Here is a 23,137-nt window from a genome sequence, read left to right as displayed (position 1 = left end):
GTTTTACTATGCCTTCAAATATTTTGTTTTCAGTGTGATTTAGGAAGATGTTGGCTAGGATTCCACTGATTGGTCATCCCATGGGGAGTCCTTCCTGTTGTGAGTAGAAGTAGTTGTCAGATGTGACATAGCTTTGTTCTGTGATTAATTTTAGAATGCTTGTTATTTGTTTTATGTGGTGTTTGAGAATGTCTGTCTGCTGTTCTAATTGCTATTTGATGATGTTGATGGTTTCTGTGGTGGGGACATTGGTATGCATGGATGTGATGTCAAATGATGTGAGTTTGGCTGTTGCTTCTGTGTTGATGTGTTTGATCAATTCTATAAGCTCTTCAGTGTTGGGTATACTACTTCTGTTTGTGTTTATATAATGTTTCTGTAAGTGCGTGTGCATTTCTTCTCTGGCTAGATGATATGTGGGTGTGTTTCTATAATTGATAAGTGGCCATATTGGTGTCTTCTGTTTGTGGACATCTAGCAGGTTTTTTAGTGTGCATTCCTTGGGGTTCTTTCGTTTTAACCATTTTACTTTTTGTTTTGTGAATATGTGTGAGATGTTTTTTTAGAAGTGTCTGTGTATTTTGCACTATCTTTGTGTTGGGTTACTGGTTAGTTTTATTATATCTTGTTCTCTTCTATAAATTTTAGGGTTTTACTTTTGTGCTACTCCCGATTTATTCCTACCATGGTGTTGCTCTTGTCCAGTTTTGTGATGGAAGCTCCATTGCTTCTATTGTTTGTTTTTTTATTATATTTCTCCCCCACCCCCCTCATTTTTCATTCCTCTCAATATGTTATTATGCTTCTGATTTCCTTTTTTGTTAGCTCTCTTGTTAATCCTGCAATGAAATTAAGAGTTGTTTTCATCTCTTGTTGTTTTGTTATATTGTCACTTTCTGTTATTAGGTTCTCCATTGTCTTGTTTTTAAGCTGTGTGTTGACATTGTAATTAGGTCCTCTTTCTACTACATTTAGTTCTTGTTTTGTAAATTGTGTGTCAGTGAGGTTGACCAGTTGTATATGGAATGTGTGGTATGTCTGCTTATTGTATCTAACATTAGCTGGTGTGTTACTTTGTATAAGTCTGTGTGGTTTTTGTTGTTTTCCCAACTTTATTTCCATTAGAATTTCTGTTTTGTTTTTAACACTCTTCATGATGTCAATAAATATTTCTGAGATTTTTATATGATTTGTTAGTTCAAGATGAGTGTTGAATAGTTAAAAGGGTGAGCATGCTCTTCTTGGAATGCAGATATTTAATTTCCTGTTCCAGCCGGCCTACTTCTGCTTTGTGCTTGGCGTGTTGTTGTGCTGCAGGTGACATAATTTTTACAGTGACCTGTGCATACTTAGATATTACTGTGAGTTTTGAATTTTATTTTGAGCATTGTCTGATGTAGTTTTTCTATTGCACTTCTGAATTTGTTGCAGAACTTAGTCGGAAATGCCTGTCATGGCACTGAGTTAATCATTTTGTGGTTGAAGCTCTTTCCTTGTCTGTGTTTGCTTCCTAAAATGTAATAAGGAAATGTGGTTCTACCTCAATCAAACACAGATTTTTCTTTTTTTATTACCGATACGTGTTTCAGTGAAGTTTTTTGACCTTCAGTGGGTTTTATTTATTGTCTTTTGAACAACATGTAAGGAATTTATGCATTGTGGTATTCACCAGTTTTTAAGAGTATAGTATTCACGTTACCATAAGTATTGGCAGAATATTAATGTGAGGAATAAATATGTACCTTATTACTACATATTGGTGTTCACAAGTCTGTTTAGTATTTGCAACACAGCAACAATTATTGTCTTCTAGTATGTCATCTGCAATTAATAAGCTTTTATCAATGTTTTGCTTTGTCAATTCACAAATTTTAGGCCTAATATACTGATTCTTTCTGTATAGCACTAACGCCATTATATAGTGTTGTTTTGTAGACAAACATTTGCTGCCTTACTCTTTAACCAGCGTTTTTTAGCTTACAGTATTGTTTTTTGAAAAATGAATTGAAGTGTATGCTGAATGTGATCAGGCTTTGTTAAATGCTGGTTGGGAGAGGAAGCTGACTATGTCTGTAAATGTGTGTACTTACCTTCTGCAGGTCTCATGTTTTCATGCTGCTAAGGAAGCTTTCTAACACACACTGTTTCACTATTTGTGTGATGTTCTGTTGTTTTGTAATCTTGTTCTTGGTGTTCTGGGTGGTAATTTTGAATTTTCAGTGACACAGGCGTGCGTGTGCCCATGTGTTTGTTTCGGTCTTCTGATAATTCCTATAGAGCTTAAATATCAGTCACAATCACAACCTAATGCCACTACAGAATTCAAAATTCCCATCCAGAACAGGATGGTGGAACAAGTGAACACCACACACAGTGAAACAGTATGCGTTAGAAAGCTCCACTCAAACATCCTGTAGAAGTGTGAAAACATGATATCTACAAACAGTAATTATTCACATGTACATAGTTTGCTCTCCCACCCCGATCAACATTTCTCAAAGCCTGATCACAATCAGCATACATTTCGAGGTATATTGTTAAGCAGATAATAAATAAAACCCACTGAAGATGGAGAATCTTTTCCGAAATATGTATTGGTAGTAAAACAAGACAAAATTGTGTTTACTCAAGGCATAATCGTGTATCCTTATTACATATTAGGAAGCAACTATGGACAAGGAAATTGCTTCTACCACAAAGTGATAATCATCATTATTTGGATGCTACAAAACCCACGTTCACTATTGACATCTTCAACTATTGTTCGTTCCAAAAAATCTATAGAGTTTCTGTCTGGTTGAAACAATGACAACATGTCAGTTTCTTTACAAAACTGAGACCTATACCACTTGTATAAAACAGTACAATAATAACACTCTGCTCTCAGTTCTGAAGAATAGCTGAAAATGTTAAGGAAGTTAGAAACAACACAGAACCACAATAGCAAACAGAACCACAACAACTGGGAAACTCAACCTCTGAGCAGCTGCTTGGAAATTGACATATGCGTGTTAACATGCACACAGGTAACTTATAGTCGGTGCATCTAAACATGTCTATGACACTTGGCAGTTAGAAAGCCCCAGTCGCACACTTAAACATGTGCACAGCAGGTAGAGTGCCACATGCTATTTCTGCAGCAGTAAAATGGTTAGGAGTATCCATGTCTGATATTTCATAATAAAGCCAAGGAAGCTGTTAAATAGTAATTTTCTGATTCAGAAACATCTTCATTATTTGAGAAAATGATATGTTACTAGTGTGTGGGATGTCTGAAAGTACATGGAAATCACGAATATATTACAAATAAAATGTCTCTTGAACTGGCAGCACAACAAACATACAAATAAAGAGAGCTGAATTTTTATAAAATATTACAACAGCTTTTACATACTATTAAAATGTTAATAAATGAAAAACACAAGTTGAAAAGTATTTTCTTTCTGTTACAATAAGACCTTAATACAATCAGTGGTAAAACTGCGGTAACTACTATCCTTACTATCAGTGTTTCCACATTTTGTTACAAACATACAAAATATTCCGTCTTGTTTTGCAGGCAGAGCTCTATATTCACAAAATTCATGTCGATAGTATATGTTTTGAGATGTTCTCCGGTACACAACAATTTTGTGTGAATAATTCATGACTAAACAAGACACTGATACCATGATTTAATGCACTACTGTTCATAACATTTTCAGTTGAACACTTCAGGTTTGTGACTTTGAAACTTCTCTACAGAAACAGAGTCGTAGAATAGTTATATTTATTTTCCCAACTAAGAATTACGTTCCCAGAATGAGATTTACACTCTGCAGTGGAGAGTGTGCCGATATGAAACTTCCTGGCAGATTAAAACTGCATGCTGGACCAAGACTCGAACTCAAGACCTTTGCTTTTCGCGGGCAAGTGCTCTACCATCTGAGCTACCCAAGCATGACTCACGCCCCATCTCCACAGCTTTACTTCTGGCAGTACCTCGTCTCCTACCTTCCAAACTTTACAGTAGCTCTTCCATGAACCTTGCAGAACTAGCGTGAGTCGTGCTTTGGTAGCTCAGTTGGTAGAGCACTTTCCTGCGAAAGGCAAAGATCCCGAGTTCGAGTCTCGGTCCGGCACACAGTTTAATCTGCCAGGAAGTTTCATCACCCCCAGGCTGTGGCTAAGCCACGTCTCTGCAATATCCTTTCTTTCAGGAGTGCTAGTTCTGCAAGGTTTGCAGGAGAGCTTCTGTAAAGTTTGGAAGGTAGGAGATGAGATACTGGCAGGAGTAAAGCTGTGGGGACGGGGTGTGCATCTTTGCTTGGGTAGCTTAGATGGTAGATGACTTGCCCGCGAAAGGCAAAGGTGCCAAGTTCAAGTCTCGGTGCGGCACGCAGTTTTAATCTGCCAGGAAGTTTCAAGAATTATGTTGCTTTAGTAGTTTTCTGCATGATTTTTGTAGGCTATGACGAAAGCAATGTACGTTTTTAGGTTGATGTAAGTCATTCAGTGTGCCATCTTAGCTACTAGTCCTTACACTGAGGTGACAAAAGTCATGGAATAGCAAAATGCACATATTCATATGGTGGTAGCATCACATACATGGGGTATGAAAGGGCAATGCAGTGGCGGACCTGTCATTTGTATTCAGGTGATTAGTGTCAAAAGATTTCAGACATGATTATGACCATATGATGGGAATTAACAGACTTTGAATGTGGAGTGGTAGTTGGAGCTAGATGCATGGGAAATTCCATTTCAGAAATACAGTGAAACCCCTATTTTACGTTTTCGTGGAGTCCTGACTTAAAAACCTCAAAACTGAGGGAAATGCAGAAATGAGAAAAACATTAAAACCCCCAAATGTGAGTAAAACATATGTAATTGTTATATATGATTGAAAATTATGATCCTCACCAATATAAATCGTGGATGTTTAACAGCAAGTAAAAACTCGCCAAAAAATTGAAATCAGTATCTGGCTGGGTACATGGTAATCGAGCTATTTTCCAAAATGCTACAACTACAAATTATACATCAAAACACACATTTTAGAGACATCTTTCCTTTGTGTTCACCCAGAAAAAAAATGATGAACATGGTGATTTAAACTGTAAACTGTGAAGTACAGAGAAAGGCGTTGGAATCTAAAATGTGGGGCTGCGTGTTTTCCTTTTGTTGCCAGTGGCAGTTTAATTGGGTTGAGTAGACTTCAAGCTGTGCACACGCTAAGCGTGAAACATGTTTCCAGCTACTTGATGTGCACACCATGTGGAAACATCTCTTGAAACACGAAAACATCTAGCTGAAGCAATGTCCGTACAGATCAAAGGAAACAATGTTTCAGGCCAGCTACCTCATGTCACTGCTGCACGGTGCAAGTTTATGTTTATATGTCGCATTGTGTTGTCTGTTGTGTAAGGTTGTTAGCTGTTTTGTTTTCTCTTGCTGTGTTTAGTTTTCCCTGGCATGGAGGGGGGGGGGGGGGGGGGGGGATGCAAAGGACAAAGCAGCAGACTGTCAAGTTATCATCATTGTACCAGGCTGATGGCTGATTGTCGAACATATGAAGCAAGCAGTACAAGAACAGCAAGAAAAGAAGACTCACTGCAAAAAAACTGCTGCTACATTTAGTAGAATACTGAGAGAAACACTATGTAGGAAAGAAAATAAGGTCATTTGTCGTAGCTTGCTTCAAAATCAAAAATAAATACTCAAGACTCTGGAACGAATCTCCCGTCAACAAAAAACTAAAACTAACAGCATGTCTACTTGTAATTGCTTTCCTGAAATTTCTATGTAACGGTGATACGATATTTGTCAGAAATTCAAAATCATTAGATGATATCCAAGTGAAATTACAGAAACTAAAACTGGCTTCCATACTCATTTCCTACATGTAGCAAGTTTTTGCGACCAGTTGTTCTGTAGTATGTTTTCACTCACCAAGGATGATGACAGTATGCAAACCAACAAATTGATTTCATACAACAACTAATCTGATTTTATCAACCATTACCAGCTGCTATACAAACTCATTATCATAATAATAATTTACTTTTGAAACCAATTGTGAAATTCTCTGATGAATGCAACTTTGTTCTGTAAAACTACGAAACACTGAGAGATTCTTATGGCCTTCAGGTCACAAGGCATGATAAATAAATAAGAAAGGAATGGATGATGATGATGATGATGATGATGTCTATTATTTTGTTTGCACGAACCTTCGAGTATTAGTAATGTGGCAGCATGTATTACAGTTTCCGTGGCTGCATACATGACATGGCAGACAATATGAAAACAATACAACAAATAGCATTGCAAACAATGCGAGTACAGTGAGAAATGTTCTCTGCCAGTGAGGACGGAAACAGTGGCATGAAACAAAGTCATACACAGATTCAAAACGCTGTAGGAAATAATATTTCCAACAGAAAAATGTTTTCAGTGGCGGTGTGGACGTGGCTTCGCACTGGTTTTAGTGGTGACATCACTAATTGGCTTTAGACTATAGTCCTTTGCGAGCACTTGTGAACAACCCCTGTGTGAACTGTGTTCATTTCAGTTATTCATTTCCTTCGTAGGGTGTGACGTAAGTGCACAGTATGCCATTTCAAAACAGTGGTGCATTGAAAGTACCATGTCACAAATATGTCACACTTATCATTAATTGTCAATCAATAAGGCATCAATCATGTAAGGCTTCCAGATATTTTGTGATAACTAATGTGCAATACAAGATTCAGAGGAGTAAGCTGTTATCGTAAGGGATAACATCATGGTTAGGTGTGTTAGAGGTTTGCAACTCGATGCATCCCATTATTTTTTTTTTCTTAACTTAGCATTGTCATCATGTTCATTATGATCATAATACAATGTGTTCTGCAGTATTCGATGTTGTTAAACATTTCTGACAGGTTAGAGAAAGAAGGATGAAATTAACATTTACTTGTTTGTTGTGAATGTGTAGCCATTTCCAAGTGTGTGGTTAGGCAGAAACCTAAGAGAACAGCTTACATTTATGTGAGTGAAATGAGCAGCAATAAAATTCATATTGTTCCTTGTCACAAATACTTTGCTGTTTTTTCGTTGTTTCTGAATATGTGGCTATTTCCTAGTGTGTGGTTAGACAGGAATCTAAGAGGACAGCTTAAATTGCTGCAAGTGAAATAATGAGCAATAACATTCATATTCTCCCTTGTCACAAATATTTCACACATTGTGCAACTATGAATATATTCCCCTAAAGAGTTTTAGCTACAGCTGAGATTCTCCTGTTGCTAATAAACATCAACTCGATGCTATAGTGATCGACAAATTGATAGTCTCATTCCTGGTCGCCTTCGTAGTGCCACCACGTTATGATTATGTCAGTTCCTGCAAAAAGTAGTATCAAATGTACTCGACCCATCATTATTGCATGGTGAAGCTAAAAACTGCAAATATTGTAGGAAATGCTGACCATGGATTGCATAAGAATTTCTTCCCTCGTGTCTCCCCTCTCTGCACCAGCATAAAATATTCCTTTAAGTCCACCACCACCCACGGTGCGGACCGTCTGTGTTGTGTGCCACTTGTAACTCATTAAGTCACCTCAGATGTCAATAGGAAGAAAATGGAATGAAGTCAAGCGAGATGTCAAGTAAGAATGTAGAATTGAGTAAACTTTATTAAGAAGAAACATAAAAACAGGGAATTTTTAGTATTGATCTTATGATCTTTTCAGAGGGGCTACAAATTGATGTTGTAGAACTGTGAGAAACATAAAATCGGAGAACAAAAAAATTGAATTTCCACTGTAGTTAAAGAATTCAATATTCTGAGATCTGCGGTGTCAAGAGTGTGTTGAGCATACCAAATTTCAGGCATTGCTTCTCACGACAGACAATGCAGTGGCTGATGGCCTTCACTCCACAGATGAGAACAGCTGCGTTTGTGTACAGTTGTCAGTGCTAACAGACAAGCAACACTGTGTGAAATAAGTGCAGAAATCAATGTAGAATGTATGATGAACATATCTGTTAGGAGAGTGCAACCAAATTGATGTTAACAGGCTATGCCGCAGATGACTGACGCGAGTGTCTTTACTAACAGCACGACATCGTCTACAGCGCTTCTCCTGGTTTGGTGGCCATATCGGTTGGACCCTAGCAGACTGGAAAACGTGACCTGGTCAGATACATCCTCCTTTCAGTTGGTTAGAGCTGATGGTTGGGTTTGTGTGTGGTGCAGACCGCACAAAGCCATGAGCCGAAGTTGTCAACAAGACGCTGTGAAAGCTGGTAGTGGCTCCATAATGGTGTGAGCTGTGTTAACATGTAATGGACTGGGTACTTTGGGCCAGCTGAACTGATCATTGTCTGGAAATTGTTATGTTCGACTATTTGGAGACCATTTTCAACCATTCATGGACTTCATGTTCCCAAACATGTCACTGGGCCACAGTTGTTCATGACTGCTTTGAAGAACATTCTGGACAGTTTGAGTGAATGATTTGCCCACCCAGATCGCCTGATATGAATCGCATTGAACATATATGGGACATAATCAAGAGGTCAGTTAATGCACAAAAACCTGCACTGGCAACAAATTCGCGATTATGGATGGCAATAGAGACACCAAAGCTCAGTATTTCTGCAGAGGCTTACAAGGACCTGTTGAGTCCATGCCACATAAAGTTGCTGCACTACACGAGGGAAAAGGAGGCACGACACAGTAGTAGGAGGTATCGCAAGACATTTGTCACATCATTGTGATACCTTTTGGTTCAGTGATGCAGTGAGTGCTATGTTTTTAATTTTTGTACTTTATGTTCTAAGCATATATTGCAGAATCTGAAATCTATGAAGTTTGTATAAGATAAGCCTTGAAATTTGGCACAATACAAATTGGTACATTACATGTTTCAAAGTTGTGCCTTGTGTGATCTGGAAAATGCCACTCGGTAAATTTAAAGGATATTCATTGTCAGAAGACCTTCCTCTACCAGCGTTCCTCCATTCTTTGGCATAAGCATCGTGAAGTTCTCTTACCAGAGGCAGTTGGAACTCGGCTATTGTCATTTTTCACCTTGTTACTACTGTGTGGAGAGCATGAGCCTTTAAAATGCACAGGTTCAAGACATCAGAAAATAAATTTTTGTATTAGTTCGGTCTTCTGCACTGGTTTCACTGAATTTAGTAGCATGTCATTGCAGTCAGTTGTTCCCATACTGGAGTTGTAATCTGGAACTCATTGTGATTTCATGATTCTTTCACCAGTGTTCCTGTCCGTCTTTCGTGTCTCAGACAGTTCTGTGGTATTACAAGTGGCCAACATCCACACTTCTTTTTTATTGTACCATTTCATGGCAAGCATTATACGAGGGCTATCCACAAAGTACATTACATTTTCGTTTGTGTCCGTTAGGGGCGGGGCTAGCGCGGCCATCTTGGTGTCATGGCATTCCGCCGCTCAGTCGGCATCCTGCCGTGCTAGTGAGAGGTTCGTGCTGTACTCCGTTGAGTTACTGTGACAGTTTGAAATGTCAGCGTTAATTGAAAATGCCGTGAAGTGTGAAGTGCATGCTGTAATAAGGTTTCTGACTGCAAAAAAACTGTACACCGATAGAAATCTATTGGCAGCTTTGTGAAGTGTATGGGGACAACATAATCACTGAAGGTGGAGTGCGTCAATGGGTCATAAAATTTAAAAATGGCCGAACTAACGTTCACGACGAAGAGCGAGGTGGAAGACCCAGTATAGTGACTGCCGGACTTGTCGAAAAAGTCGATGCCGTGGTCCGTGAAAACCGTAATTTCACAATAACGGAACTATCTATGAGTTTTCCACAAATTTCACGAAGTTTGTTGCACAAAATCATTACCGAAAAGCTTGGTTACCACAAGTTTTGTGCAAGATGGATACCAAAAATCTTGACAGAGATTCACAAAAATCAGTGAATGGCTGCAGCGTTAACGTTTTTGGACGCTTACGAGAAAGATGGCGACTCATTACTCAATCACATCGTTACTGGTGATGAAACATGGGTTAAGCATGTGAACTGCAAGACAAAATTGCAGTCAATGCAGTGGGGGCACACAAATTCCCCCCAAAAACCCAAGAAATGCATGCAGACAATGTCGGCAAGGAAGGTGATGGTGACTGTCTTCTGGGACAGAAAAGGTGTGATTTTTGTGGAGTTCTTGGAAAGAGGCACTACAATAAACTCTCAAAGGTATTGCTAAACTCTGCACAACCTCAGAAGAGCAATACAAAACAAGCGCAGGGGAAAGTTGGGCTCAAAGATCTTGCTGATTCACGACAACGCCCGGGCCCACACGGCAAATGCCACTCATGAAGTTCTTGAATCTTTTAAGTGGGAGTTGTTTCCTCATCCGTCGTACAGTCCCGACGTGGCACCAAGTGACTTCCACTTATTCCCAGCAATGAAGAAGTGGTTGGCTATGCAGCGTTTTGATGACGACGCACAGCTTCAAGAAGAGGTAACCACGTGGTTGAAGGCGCAGGCAGCCGAATTTTACGATGAAGGAATTTCCAAGCTCGTCCATCGCTACGATAAGTGCCTTAATTTAAATGGCAACTATGTAGAAAAGTAGTATTTAAGTGTGGCTTTCATCTGTATATAATACAAAAAATTTCCAATACTTTATTTATTTTTAATTCCAAAACATAATGTACTTTGTGGATAGCCCTCGTATCAGTGGACATAAGCTGGATTTCTCCTCGTTTCAATTTGTCCTGTGGTTTGGGCCTGTTCTGCCCATTTTTATGAACAGTAACACATGCGGATGTTCCATGGTTATGAAGCTAGAACAACAGGTCTAGGCTCAAATACCAGTTTTTGACATAAATAGGGTTCCCACGTTCCATGAGAGAATATACTGTTTGCGTAATAATACTAATCAGCAAATTTAAACTTTTTTTTCTGCATCTGCTTTGTTAAAGGGCGCTTTACCTTTAATTTTGGGGTGTTAAATTCACTGGTAAAATCAGTTTTTCTGTATCACTTTATATTTCCTAGATATACAGTAGAATAAAAAACAGTACCATCAAACGGGGTGATTTCGGACACCGGTGCGAATTCGGACAGTATGGCTTATTTGCTCTTTGCCATATTGTTTCCCTAGGTGAATAATTGATGAACAGTCTCAGTGTTAAAAATCCATGCAGAATCGTAAAGTGGAAACTTTCTATTGTTGCTCCGAGCGGGAAGTTATTTTAACCGTAATTGTCGACGCGCTCAGTAGCTAACAGTATCGAGACAATTTCTGTACAAGTTTGTCGAGTTTCTCGTGCGAGGTTATAAAATAATGATGGTTTTTGTAAAACAGTGTACTGTGTGGGGTGATTTCAGAAAATGCTAAGAACGTATAAGAGCAGGAGAGGTGCTACAGTATAGTGTAATTATGACCCGGAACTTTGAGATAAAGCTGTTCATGATATTCAGCGTGGTAAATTATGCAGAAAAACATGTGATTTGTATGGTATACCTAAATCAACCCTACAAAATAAAGTGCAGGAAGCACATCCGAAAAAAATGAGAGGACAGCCAGTGCTAAATGAAGAAGAAGAAGAAGAAGAAGAAGAAGAAGAAGGACATGATGAAGCAAGGTATCTTGAGGGCTGCACATTGGGGATTTCCCTTCACTAAATTGGATATTAGATATTTACTTAAAGGCTGCCTTGATAAATCTGGCCAAAAAGAGAAGAAATTTTGTAATAATTTGCCAGGAGAAGAATGGGTGCATTTATTCCTCAAACGACAGTCAGAAAATCCTTCCGTTCGCTGAAGTGAAAATATTAAATGAGCTCGTGTAGGAGTGAACAAAGAAACTGTTAAGATGTTTTTCTCCAATATCAAGGCAAAGCTGGGAAATCTCCCACCTAGCAACATGATCAACCATGATGAAACCAACATGTCAGATGATCCAGGCAAGCAGCAGATAATTATGAAACGAGGGAGTAAGCATGCTGAAAAAGTGATGGACTCGTCAAAATCTAGTGTCTCAATAATGATGGCAGCTAGTGCTGATGGTAAACTGCTTCCTCCATATGTCCTTTACAAATTAGAGCATTTGTGGGACACATGGGAAGGAGGTGGACCCCAAGGAACCCGTTTCAATAGGAACAAAAATGGATTGTTTGAACTGCCAGTATTTGAAGACTGGTTCTTTACAATCGCTTTGCCCTATTTGAAGAGGCAAAATGGGCCAACAGTCATGATTGGAGACAACTTATCCAGTCACGTGTCTTTATGTGTTATTGAAGAGTGTGAGTGGAACAATATTTCTTTCATTCTCCTTCCCCCCCAATAGCACGCAACTCCTCCAACCACTTCTTCAGGCCATTGAAAGTAGCGTGGCGAGCTGTATTAATGATTGAAAGAAACACACTCGTAGGACCATTTCCAAGGATGCCTTCCCATCTCTTCTGAAGCAGACACTGACTAAGATTTCAGCAAACTCCAAGGAAAACATAAAGAGTGGATTTCGCGTCACAGGCCTAATCCCTTTTGATCCATATCATGTCTTACAAAAATTGCCTGATAATGAGGAGAGCCAGCAAAGCAACGCAGATGCATGGTCTTCCACTTTTGAAGAAATGCTCAAAGAAATTTGTTATCCTCCAAATAAGCTTGGTAGCTCCCTCCGCCACCGCAAACTAGACATTCAACCTGGAAAATCAATCACTGGCCGAGATTTTCAAGGAAACGAAAACAGTGCTGAAACAAGTGACAGTGCTTCTAGCAGTAGTGAAAGTGAAAACAACACATCATCCAGTGAAGTTTTACTGCTGAAAGAAGAGGCTTTTCTTGTTGCACAGTACAAATATAAACGTGGAAACAAGGAGCAAACGAGGCAGTATGTTGGAGTGGCCACAAATGTTGGTGTTACGGAAGTAAGTGTGAAATTCTTGCGCCCACACAAGAACAGTAAAAACGTATTTGTGTTTCCTAATGTCCCCAATGAAGACACAATACACAAATTGCGAATTTTGAGAGTACTTCCCACACCAGTTGAGAAGAGCGGAATGTTCATTTTTCAAGACGATGTGCTTTAGAATCGAAGACAATCGTTTATTTAAAGTGTTTGCAACTTAATTTAGAATGATGAGTGAGGAAAATTATTTTGACCTTTTAGTTAAGTTACTTTGTTTGTTTCTGTCTGTTTCTAATATTTCAGTTAATAACTGTATAAAAATTTTATTTAAAATCATGCAAAATAAAATCGAATCTGTGATATATAAAATTCATTGTATCATTCCATATCACTTATTTGTAACAAAAGGCTACCTTAAAATGTGTAAAGTGTCACCAAAATCAAATAAAAAGTATGTAGAAATTTAAAAAAAAAAGCAGTAACTGTCCGAATTCACCCTCTATATACTATAACTTCAGGCAGAGATTTAAAAAACACATGTGTCCAAAATCACCCCAATCCATGGGGTGACTTCGGACACTTTATTTAACTGCCTCAGATAAATATACCTACAATATACACTTTCTAGTTCTGGAACATTTTATTCGTTATACATATACCTTACCACTTCCATAACAATCAATTTAATCTAACAATATATACTAAAGTTACAATCAAAATAACGACGAAATCATCCGAAATCACCCTGTTTGGTGGTACTGTTGAATGTTGAAAGAATAAAAATAAACAGGAAATACATATTCATAACTTTATAACTGAATACTTTTTATGTGTGTATATGGATATGACACCAACAGTAGGTCTAAATTAGTTCACAACATAGTTTCAACTTTAATCTTATTTGGTATTCGAAAAATGTGGCAAAGGTGCACTTATTTTGTTTGCCATTTTATCACTGTCCCTAACAAGACCACAGCAGTAGTTACCCATCATCAAAAGTTCCCAGTGACCTCGATAATGGTGTGCCATCGTATGGATGTTTTGGTGTAATTGTTCACTATGCTCATCACTTACAGCTCTGATTTTCTGCAAAGAAATCAAGGTGAGAATGTAAAAAGTGAATATTAACTAACTTTCTACAGCTCTCATTCTTGTAGCTGTCTAACAGATAATTCAGAAATATAGTTATCATCTCTTCCGTTGCCGAAACAGCCCTTCATCACTGCTTTGAAAGAGGACCAATCAGCCTGTTCGATATTTGTGAGTTTTGTACCAAAGGTGGAATCTTTCATCAATTTCATTATTTTTGGCCCAGCAAATAGAATTTCTTTCAGCTTTGCTTCACTCAATTTATAAACCTTTTCTTTCAAATAATAACAGGCTTAACCTCCTTTGTCCATGGCTTTCACAAAGTTCTTTATAAGGCGCAACTTTGAGATGTCCCTCCATTTTCCTTTACAGATACATACAAACTCCTTTACGCCATTCCTGGACTGTACAGTGGTTCTTAGTCTCACAGCTGTCATATAGGCACAGGAACAGGAGTATGTGGTGAACCTACCCTGTAGACCTATGTCTTGCAAGTTAGAGAGAGGAATGGCAATCCTTCATTTCTGGCCGCCAGCAAATGCACTAAATATACATTTGGATTGTTTATGTTATATCTAGTTGAGGTTGAATGCACTGCAGTGTTTGTATGGCAGAGTTAACTATCTCAAAAATGGTCTTTAGGCTCACACCACCCCATCAGAACAGCGAATGTCATGGCTTGGCATTTTCCTCTTGGCCATTTTGCTGAAGTGATGGTAAGTCTCTGCAGGCAATATGAGGTGCAGAATGTTTATATTGATCACCAACAGGACAACTAGGATATAGTTTATATGGCTTCCTAACTAGATCAGTGAAGAGACATCTAAACAAAAGAACAGTGAAAAATGAAGTATGGAAATAAACAACTGGGGAATAAACAACCGAAATATATATTAATTTGTATCCCAGATGCAAAGTGGCTGTTGAGTAGTGTAATCGGCCTTTGAACAATAATAGACTTTTGTCAATCAGAGCTTTTGATATGGACAAAATATGCTTCGAAATGTTTTATGCACTTTATCCACAATGTTTCCAATTTTTAAGAACTTGAGCTTTGGTGTTGAAAGACTTGTCACTAAAAGGAAACATTCTCAAAATCAACAGAAAGTGCTCTTTTGACATAATTTCCCAGAAAACTGGAGTGTTCAAGAGTCTGTCTGTGGGCAAATAGTAATTTTCAGTTTTTCCACACGAGCCATAAGCAGACAGAGAGCAATGTAAGGATAAGGTCCCTTAAATTTAATTTATTTCCACCTTGACTATTGAGAACGTACCAATTCCGGTGTACTTAGATTGTTGTATACATAAAATCTACGTTTTTGATCTGCAATAGATTGTCACAAATATTAGGGAAAACGACAGAACTTCAGAATCTTGCTCTATGCTACACTTATCTCCTCAAGCTACACAGTTACAAAAATGAGTCAAATGCACCTTTCTTCAAGTTAGATATTTCACTACAGAAAGCTCTTTACCCAAACATTTCACTTCCACTTTCTAACACCTCAAATTTTGAAGAACTTTCAGCTGTTGTAGATAAGGACGGATGTGCAGTTCCAGCTGATGTACTCAGTCGAGGAGTCTCACTTCATGATTCTGTCAGAGAATTGTCACTGTTATAGCTTCTAGTGAGAATCTAAAAGATATCCTCTTCTCCACTACTGCAGGGGTGAGCCATTTTCTTCACAAAAATATTTATGAAAATAGGAACACACTACCACAGCAGCGAATGCACACAGGGACTCTCAACTGAGCAGCTGAACAGCTGCTTGGTGCTCAGGAAGGAAGTATGACTCAACACTTTTGAAGTCCAAAGAACAAAGGTACCTGAGTGGGAGCCCATCATGTCTGGACCACACGGGGGAAGCAAGTCAGCATATGTAAACACATCTAGAGAACCTGGAGCAAGGAGGAGTGAACATGTGTTAATACATCTGCAGTAAATGGTGGAAGGTGCAGCGATGCATACCAACACATCTAGAGCACTGAAAGGATTAATTTGTGTGTTGTCATAAAATAGCACTTTTTACGTATATTCCTTAAATATTTATGCATTAAATTGTTGTGTGTTTGCTATTAATTACAATGTTAGATGTTAAAATTTAGTTTTCCTTCTGCTTAGAGAGGACTTCATCAGCTCCAGCAGCTACATCATGCTACAAACCAGGATGGAACAGACCAACAGAAAAATCGCACATTGCCATTGTCCATTCAAGGACTTCACACAAATCCAAAGGATCCAGAATCTCATATCCTCTTCTTTGACATTGAAGCTCTTATAGGTAAGACATAAAATGTTTCTCTAGATTTGATGGTCTGTAGGCTTTGTTCTCAATGACAAGGCTAATGGTGACTAATAGTGTTATGTGCAATATAATTTCCAAGTAAAATAACAAGGAATGAAGGAAGATTCACACAGTTCTCATCCTTGCAATCATGCCAGATCTTTTGTTTTACATTGTACATCTACATGCGTGCGCCATAAACCAGTGAATCTCACAGGGTACTTCACTTTACACCACTTATAGGGCTTCTTCCTGTTCCACTCACATATGAAACATGAGAAAAATTAATGCCTAAATGCCTCTGTGTACGTTGTAGTCCCTATGTGAGCAATACATAGTGTTTTAATATATATCTGTATTACTCACTTAAAACTGGTTCCTAAAACTTCATAAGTGGGATAGCTGATAGATGGTAGCTATCTATCTCCACGTCTGCCAGTTCAGGTTTCTCAGCATCATTGTGACATTCTCCTATAGGTTAAACAAATGTATGACCATATACACTGCCCATGTTTGTTTATGTTCAATATGACATGATAGACCTGTTTGGTATTGATCCTATACCTTTGAGCTATATTCTGGGATTGGTTGCACGAGTCTGTTATAAGCAATCTCCAGTGGTGGCTGATTGCATTTTCCCAGTATCCTACTAATGAATAGAAGCCTTGCACTTGTTTTACGCATGACTAAGGCTGTGTGATAATTTGTAATCAATGTCCTTGCAAATTGTCGCACCCAGGTACTTCTATGACTCAATAATTCCAGTTGTGATTCATTGATTCTGTATAGTCATATAATATTACAGTTTTGTGTGTGAAGTGCACAGATTTTCTTTTCTGCACATTTAAAGGCAGTTTCCAATCCTTGCCCCACTTTTAAAATCTATCAAAATGTAACTGAATATTTGTGCAGCTTTTTTTTCGGACAGTGCTTCATTATAGATAACTGAAAAATGTTGCTGACACTAACATCTATATTACTTACCTTTGCAGTGATGTAAGATTGGGTCAGTAATTGTGGATTTTCCTTTGGTAAGGAACATTTGAAAACTGAGTTAACCATTTCTGATTTTGTTTTGCAATCTTCAATTTCAGTTCCTGTGTCATCCATGAGTGTCTGGACACTGACTTTCATGCCACTGACAGCCTTTAAATACGACCAGTATTTTTTTGTTTTTTGTGAGAGGCCTTCAATAAGATTCTGCTATGGTAGTTGTTGAAGGCTTCGTGCACAGTGATCTTCACAGGCAAATTTGTTTCCTTTAACATTCCTCTATTTGTAGCTTTATGCCTTGCATTACACCAATTGTGTAATAGTCACAGTTGAGAGACTGTATACCATGGAGAGCCCTCCCAATCATGAACTGTTCTACTGTTTATGTATCTGTCCAATGTATGGTCAACTATACTTTTAAATTTCTGTCACAGTTCCTCTGCATGCACTTGTCCAGTTCTGCATTGAGATAACACAACTGCTTCTTTGTCTACTTCACTGAACATGTAAATATTTCTAATTTTTTGGTTGCCTTTTGTACTTTAGTAATGCTTGTTGCTAAAACAGTCTCATGATCACAGTTTTAATAGGAGGTATTTATTGTTATTTCATGGGATATCTTATCATGTCCACCACTTATAAAACTGAAATTAAGATAATTAGATATGAAACGATTAAAGCCTCTTCCAGTACTACGGTAGGATTGGGGAACATGCATCCTGTTAAGCTGAGGGTTTCTCTAAATTTTTCATTTATATCTGGGGGTGTACCTTGTGGTTAATAGAAACATCCAGTTATAAGTTTATGCCCGCCCTTGTTACTGAGTGTTTTGCAAACAATCTTGCACACAGCTTCAATCTCTGTCTAAATGCATTTGAATATCGTGTCTACTGCAACAAATAAACCACCTTCTTCCTGATCAACCTGTCCATTTGATATGCCTGTACACTTGAATGTACATCAAAAATGTCATTGTCATTGATTTCAGGTTTTAACCAGCTTTCTGTATCTAGTATTATGTGAGTTCTATTGATTTTTGTGAGCACTTCGAACTCTGGCACTTTGTTGTGAATGATTTGGCAACTGATCACTAGGATTTCAATAGTCTCATCTGTGGTCGGCATTTCATTAATTCATGAACTAATACTTCAGGTTCCATCAAAGGATGAAGTTCTTAAGATACATATTGAGATATCTGTATTTACACTGCAAGAATATATTTTTACATCTTATCTGCCCCTCCAGATACAAAAACGTGTAGCAACCTTCAACAGCAGCTGTTACTGTTTTTCTTTACGTCAATGAGAGTTTTTTTATAGCTGCATTTCATTTTTATTTGCAAATCACCCATGGTGTCTGTGGTGTAAATTTCATCAATAGATAATATTTCCACTTAAAAGAAACAAGAGATTTTTAATTGTTAGGCACAGCATATAACTTTTCACATCTTCTGATAACATGTTTCTCTTTTCGTTGTCAACAAAAGCAGGAGACTAACTTGCTCTGCACATGTACATCTACATATATAATTTGTAAGCGATCTTATAGTGTGTGATGGAGGGTACTTCTAGCGTCACTATACCTTATCCTCTTATCTGTTCCATTCACAAGTGCTGCATAGGTAACATGAGTGTCAGTAAACTTCCATATTAGCTTTGAAGTCTCAGATTTTCATGTTGTGTTTATTCCGTGGGGGAGGAAATAGTATGTTGCCTGTCTTTCTCTGAAACATATTCTTTTAGGTTTCAATAGTAAAGTTCTTAAGATACATATTGAGATATCTGTATTTACACTGCAAGAATATATTTTTACATCTTATCTGCCCCTCCAGATACAAAAACGTGTAGCAACCTTCAACAGCAGCTGTTACTGTTTTTCTTTACGTCAATGAGAGTTTTTTTATAGCTGCATTTCATTTTTATTTGCAAATCACCCATGGTGTCTGTGGTGTAAATTTCATCAATAGATAATATTTCCACTTAAAAGAAACAAGAGATTTTTAATTGTTAGGCACAGCATATAACTTTTCACATCTTCTGATAACATGTTTCTCTTTTCGTTGTCAACAAAAGCAGGAGACTAACTTGCTCTGCACATGTACATCTACATATATAATTTGTAAGCGATCTTATAGTGTGTGATGGAGGGTACTTCTGGCGTCACTATACCTTATCCTCTTATCTGTTCCATTCACAAGTGCTGCATAGGTAACATGAGTGTCAGTAAACTTCCATATTAGCTTTGAAGTCTCAGATTTTCATGTTGTGTTTATTCCGTGGGGGAGGAAATAGTATGTTGCCTGTCTTTCTCTGAAACATATTCTTTTAGGTTTCAATAGTAAACCTGTCCATGATGCACGACGTTTCTCTTGTAGTTCCTGTCACTGGAATTTGTTGAGCATCTCCGTAATACTCACACCAACCAAATGATATTGTGATGAAACATGCTGCTCACCGTTGGATCCCAACCATATCTTCTATTAATCCAACCTGGTAATTATCCCAAACTAGTGATCAATACTCAAGAATTGATCAAACAAATATTTCGTAAGCTACTTCTTTCGTGGATTAATTACATTCCCTAAGATTCGCCCTGTGCTTTGCACATGATTTCTTCTTGAGTTTTAGGAGCTGAGATTTTCGTATATTGTGTATTGTTTCTTCCTACACTTTACTTTATTATTTCAAAACTTTATGTATGAAGTGGAATCTACAAAACATTATAAAGTTGACCACTGGGTGGCATGACATGCATCTGGGTGCAACATTTTGAATTTCAATGGCAGCTTCAAATTCAAGGCCATCTGGATCCTTCCTTCCACCAGCTTTTCTGAACTACACAGATGGGAGTTATCAACACATCCTTTGCTCCCGTAATCCTCCTAGCTGTAATCTCCATTAACCCACTGTTCCCATACCCTCCACTCAACAGTTTCCCCCCATTCTTGCCCTGTCAACCTCTTAGAGTTCATGTCTCCATGTCACCTTCATTGTGCGCCATTCTCCACTGACACCAACACCCATGTCGACATGCCTAACCCATGCACGTGCCACCCTTCTTTCCTGCATACCTTGTTAAGAGACTGGCTCCCTCTCTCTGAGCTGCTAGCTAACCACATCAACCCCTCTTCCTGCCACCTCCCACCCATTGTTTTCCTGCCTCTCGATAACGCCGCAAGGTGATGCACGAGGTAGCTGGAAAGGAGAAGGGTATAAATGTGCTGCTGGGGTGATGAGACATTGCATTTCCATCACAATTTCTTGGAGCAGACATGTACACCAACGAAGAAAAGTTTGATATTCTTCTAGTGTAGATGAAAGCAGAAAAAATGCTGTTAGAGCAATAAAGCGATATGGAGAGCTGTATCCTGATCATGAACATCCTATGCACCAGCTTCTTGCATGTATTGCACAAGAAACAACTTGAATCGGGATCATGGAACACCATACAGAGGACAAGGCAGAAAACTGCAACTGGCGAGGTACATGAAGAGGGCGTTCTAGCGTTGACACATAACGACCCTACTGTTTCGTCACACCGTATCGCCTCGGAATGTGGTATAAGTCAGAGAAGTGTTCTATGCATATTGCACTGCCATAGATTTTACCCATTTCAGCTCTCATTACATCAAGCACTTTCCGGTGTGGATTTCGAACGGTGCCAGGAATTTTGCCTGTTTGCTCTGCAGCACCTACAAGATGATCCAACGTTTTTTCAGTGACTGCTTTTTACTGATGAAGCAACTATTACCAACCACAGTATGTGAATGTGCATAATATGCATTACTGGTCAATAGAGAACCCTCATTGGCTTCGACGGGTACAGCATCAGCAACCTTGGAGTGTTAACGTGTGGTATGGCATCGTCATAAATGTCATTGTGGGGCCGTACATCATTCCGGGTGTACTAAATGGCAATAACTATGCACAGTTCCTGCGAAACATTCTGCCCATTTTGCTGGAAGAGGTACCACTAACTGTGCGTCAGTGCATGTGGTTCCAACATGATGGCTGTCCTGCTTACTCTTCCTGTGTGGCTACAGAGCTGTTGAATGAAAAGTTCCTGGATTGTTGGATAGGACAACGTGCTGAAGTGAAGTGGCCAGCGCAGTCTCCTGATTGGACCCCTCTTGATTTTTTTTCTGTGGGGAGCAATCAAATATAAAGTGTATGCTCAAATACCAACTACGCCAGACGATATGAAGCAACGTATCATCGAAGCGTGCGCTGATATCTCACGTGACACCCTCGCAGCCGTTTACAAATCATTCGAACTGCGACTACAAATGTGCATTGCAGCAGAGGAGAAGCATTTTGAGCACAAGCTTCAGTAAAGTTTGTATTGTGTACAGTATGTATTTTGCATCTTCGTGTGTATTTGCTTCATATTGTGATCAATAGTAAATATTTTCAAATAAAAAACAAATACATATGAAATAATTTTGACCGATAAGGGCCTCCCCATTTACATTTGTATTTCTGTTACTTAAAATGTATTAACATCTTGTAATATTTAAATACTGTATGGTGTCTTCTATTTTGGTGTCACAGTTGTCAAATAACTGAATAATATTTGCGCGAAATCATTAGTTAATTTTTGCACAAAATATCGCAGTATGTATTACTATTCTCGGGTAAATGGGCGTGTTTGTGTAAGGACAGACTCGTGACGTTTACCATGTACTCTGGACAACAGGAAAGGTCACATTGGACAATGCTGCTTCAAAGGATTAACATGATACAAGAACATATCTGTGTCTCAAAAACTATTTGCCTAAATATTATGATATACACATATTTGAAACCGTCTTTTTAATCCCATCATGTTACGCTAGAATTTAACATAGGGTTCCATAAAAAAAAAAAAATAAGGATGGCCTCATATCTCTGTAATAAAAGTAGCACAAACATGAAATGTGATGTATTCAAGTAGCCTCGTCCCTGCAATTCACTGTCCAAATGGCATCTTCGTATCTATTACAGTTGGGGAGAAACAAGGAGTGTTATGACTTAGCTGCCTCAAGGGCTACTATCGACTTTATAAGTACTTGTTAGTTTGAACAACAATGTTGATTTCAGTGCTATTAGTGTAGTATGTCTCTGAAGATACTGAAAGCAAATGCATCATATATGGTGTCTTGCCATAACCTGTGTATGCTCTTATCATTAAAAAAAGAAAGATTAAGTCTAAATGATGTAGATTTCCAGAGCTGAAGTAGATTTTCGCAAAGAACAAATGTGACACAAAAATCAGTTACCGTATCTGACAGTTTATTACTGTTACTGCCGTGCAATTCAAGCTGCACAGATTGATTATGAGAGGACTGATCACTTCTGAGACTGGATTCACTTGCTGAGACTGGGCAGTAAGAGCTGTTAATGATTTAAATAAAGTGTTATGATCAGAGTGATCCTTCTTATCTTGCCCAAAAGCAGATTGCATTTAAGCATGACAGATGCTCAGATCAACTTATGGTCAAGTGTTAATGTGGACCATAGATTCACTAATCTGACGTAATATGACTAAAGATTTTGTGAGTATTTTACGTGGCCAAGTGGTCATACATTAGTCCCTAACAAAGACACTATCTACTAAAATAATGGTCCTGTTAACACTACTGGGTCCTGTATGTCTGATTGAGCCTCAAACACAAAAACTCTTGCCTTATCCATGAAACGAAAAGTTCCACGGGTTGAATCCTGGTCTGACACACAATTTCCATCTGCCAGGAAGTTTCATAACAGTGCACACTCCACTGTAGAGTGAAATATTCATTCCAGAGAAGCTGGAAAACATCTCCTCTGGTCCGTGCAGTTACTGTCCTTGAACATTATTGAGCCTGTGTTGACAATTTTAGAGGAGAAAATCTGATGAGTGCAGAATCTAGTGGAGTTTTCTCAT

The 23,137-nt window shown here is 38.4% G+C and overlaps 1 protein-coding gene across 4 annotated transcripts in view; it reads left to right on the top strand.

The window, feature by feature from the left end:
* LOC126185052 (WD repeat-containing protein 7) overlaps positions 1-23,137 on the top strand; it is a 352,004-nt gene that overhangs the window by 168,311 nt on the left and 160,556 nt on the right. For all 4 annotated transcript variants that reach the window (XM_049927810.1, XM_049927808.1, XM_049927809.1 and 1 more), the window contains one exon: positions 16,081-16,240. In XM_049927810.1, the coding sequence (XP_049783767.1) occupies positions 16,081-16,240 (160 nt within the window). The remainder of the gene's footprint in view (positions 1-16,080; positions 16,241-23,137) is intronic.

Source organism: Schistocerca cancellata, chromosome 4 (assembly GCF_023864275.1).
Source record: "Schistocerca cancellata isolate TAMUIC-IGC-003103 chromosome 4, iqSchCanc2.1, whole genome shotgun sequence".
Taxonomy (NCBI): domain Eukaryota; kingdom Metazoa; phylum Arthropoda; class Insecta; order Orthoptera; family Acrididae; genus Schistocerca; species Schistocerca cancellata.
This window is presented reverse-complemented; position numbering and strand designations above follow the sequence as displayed.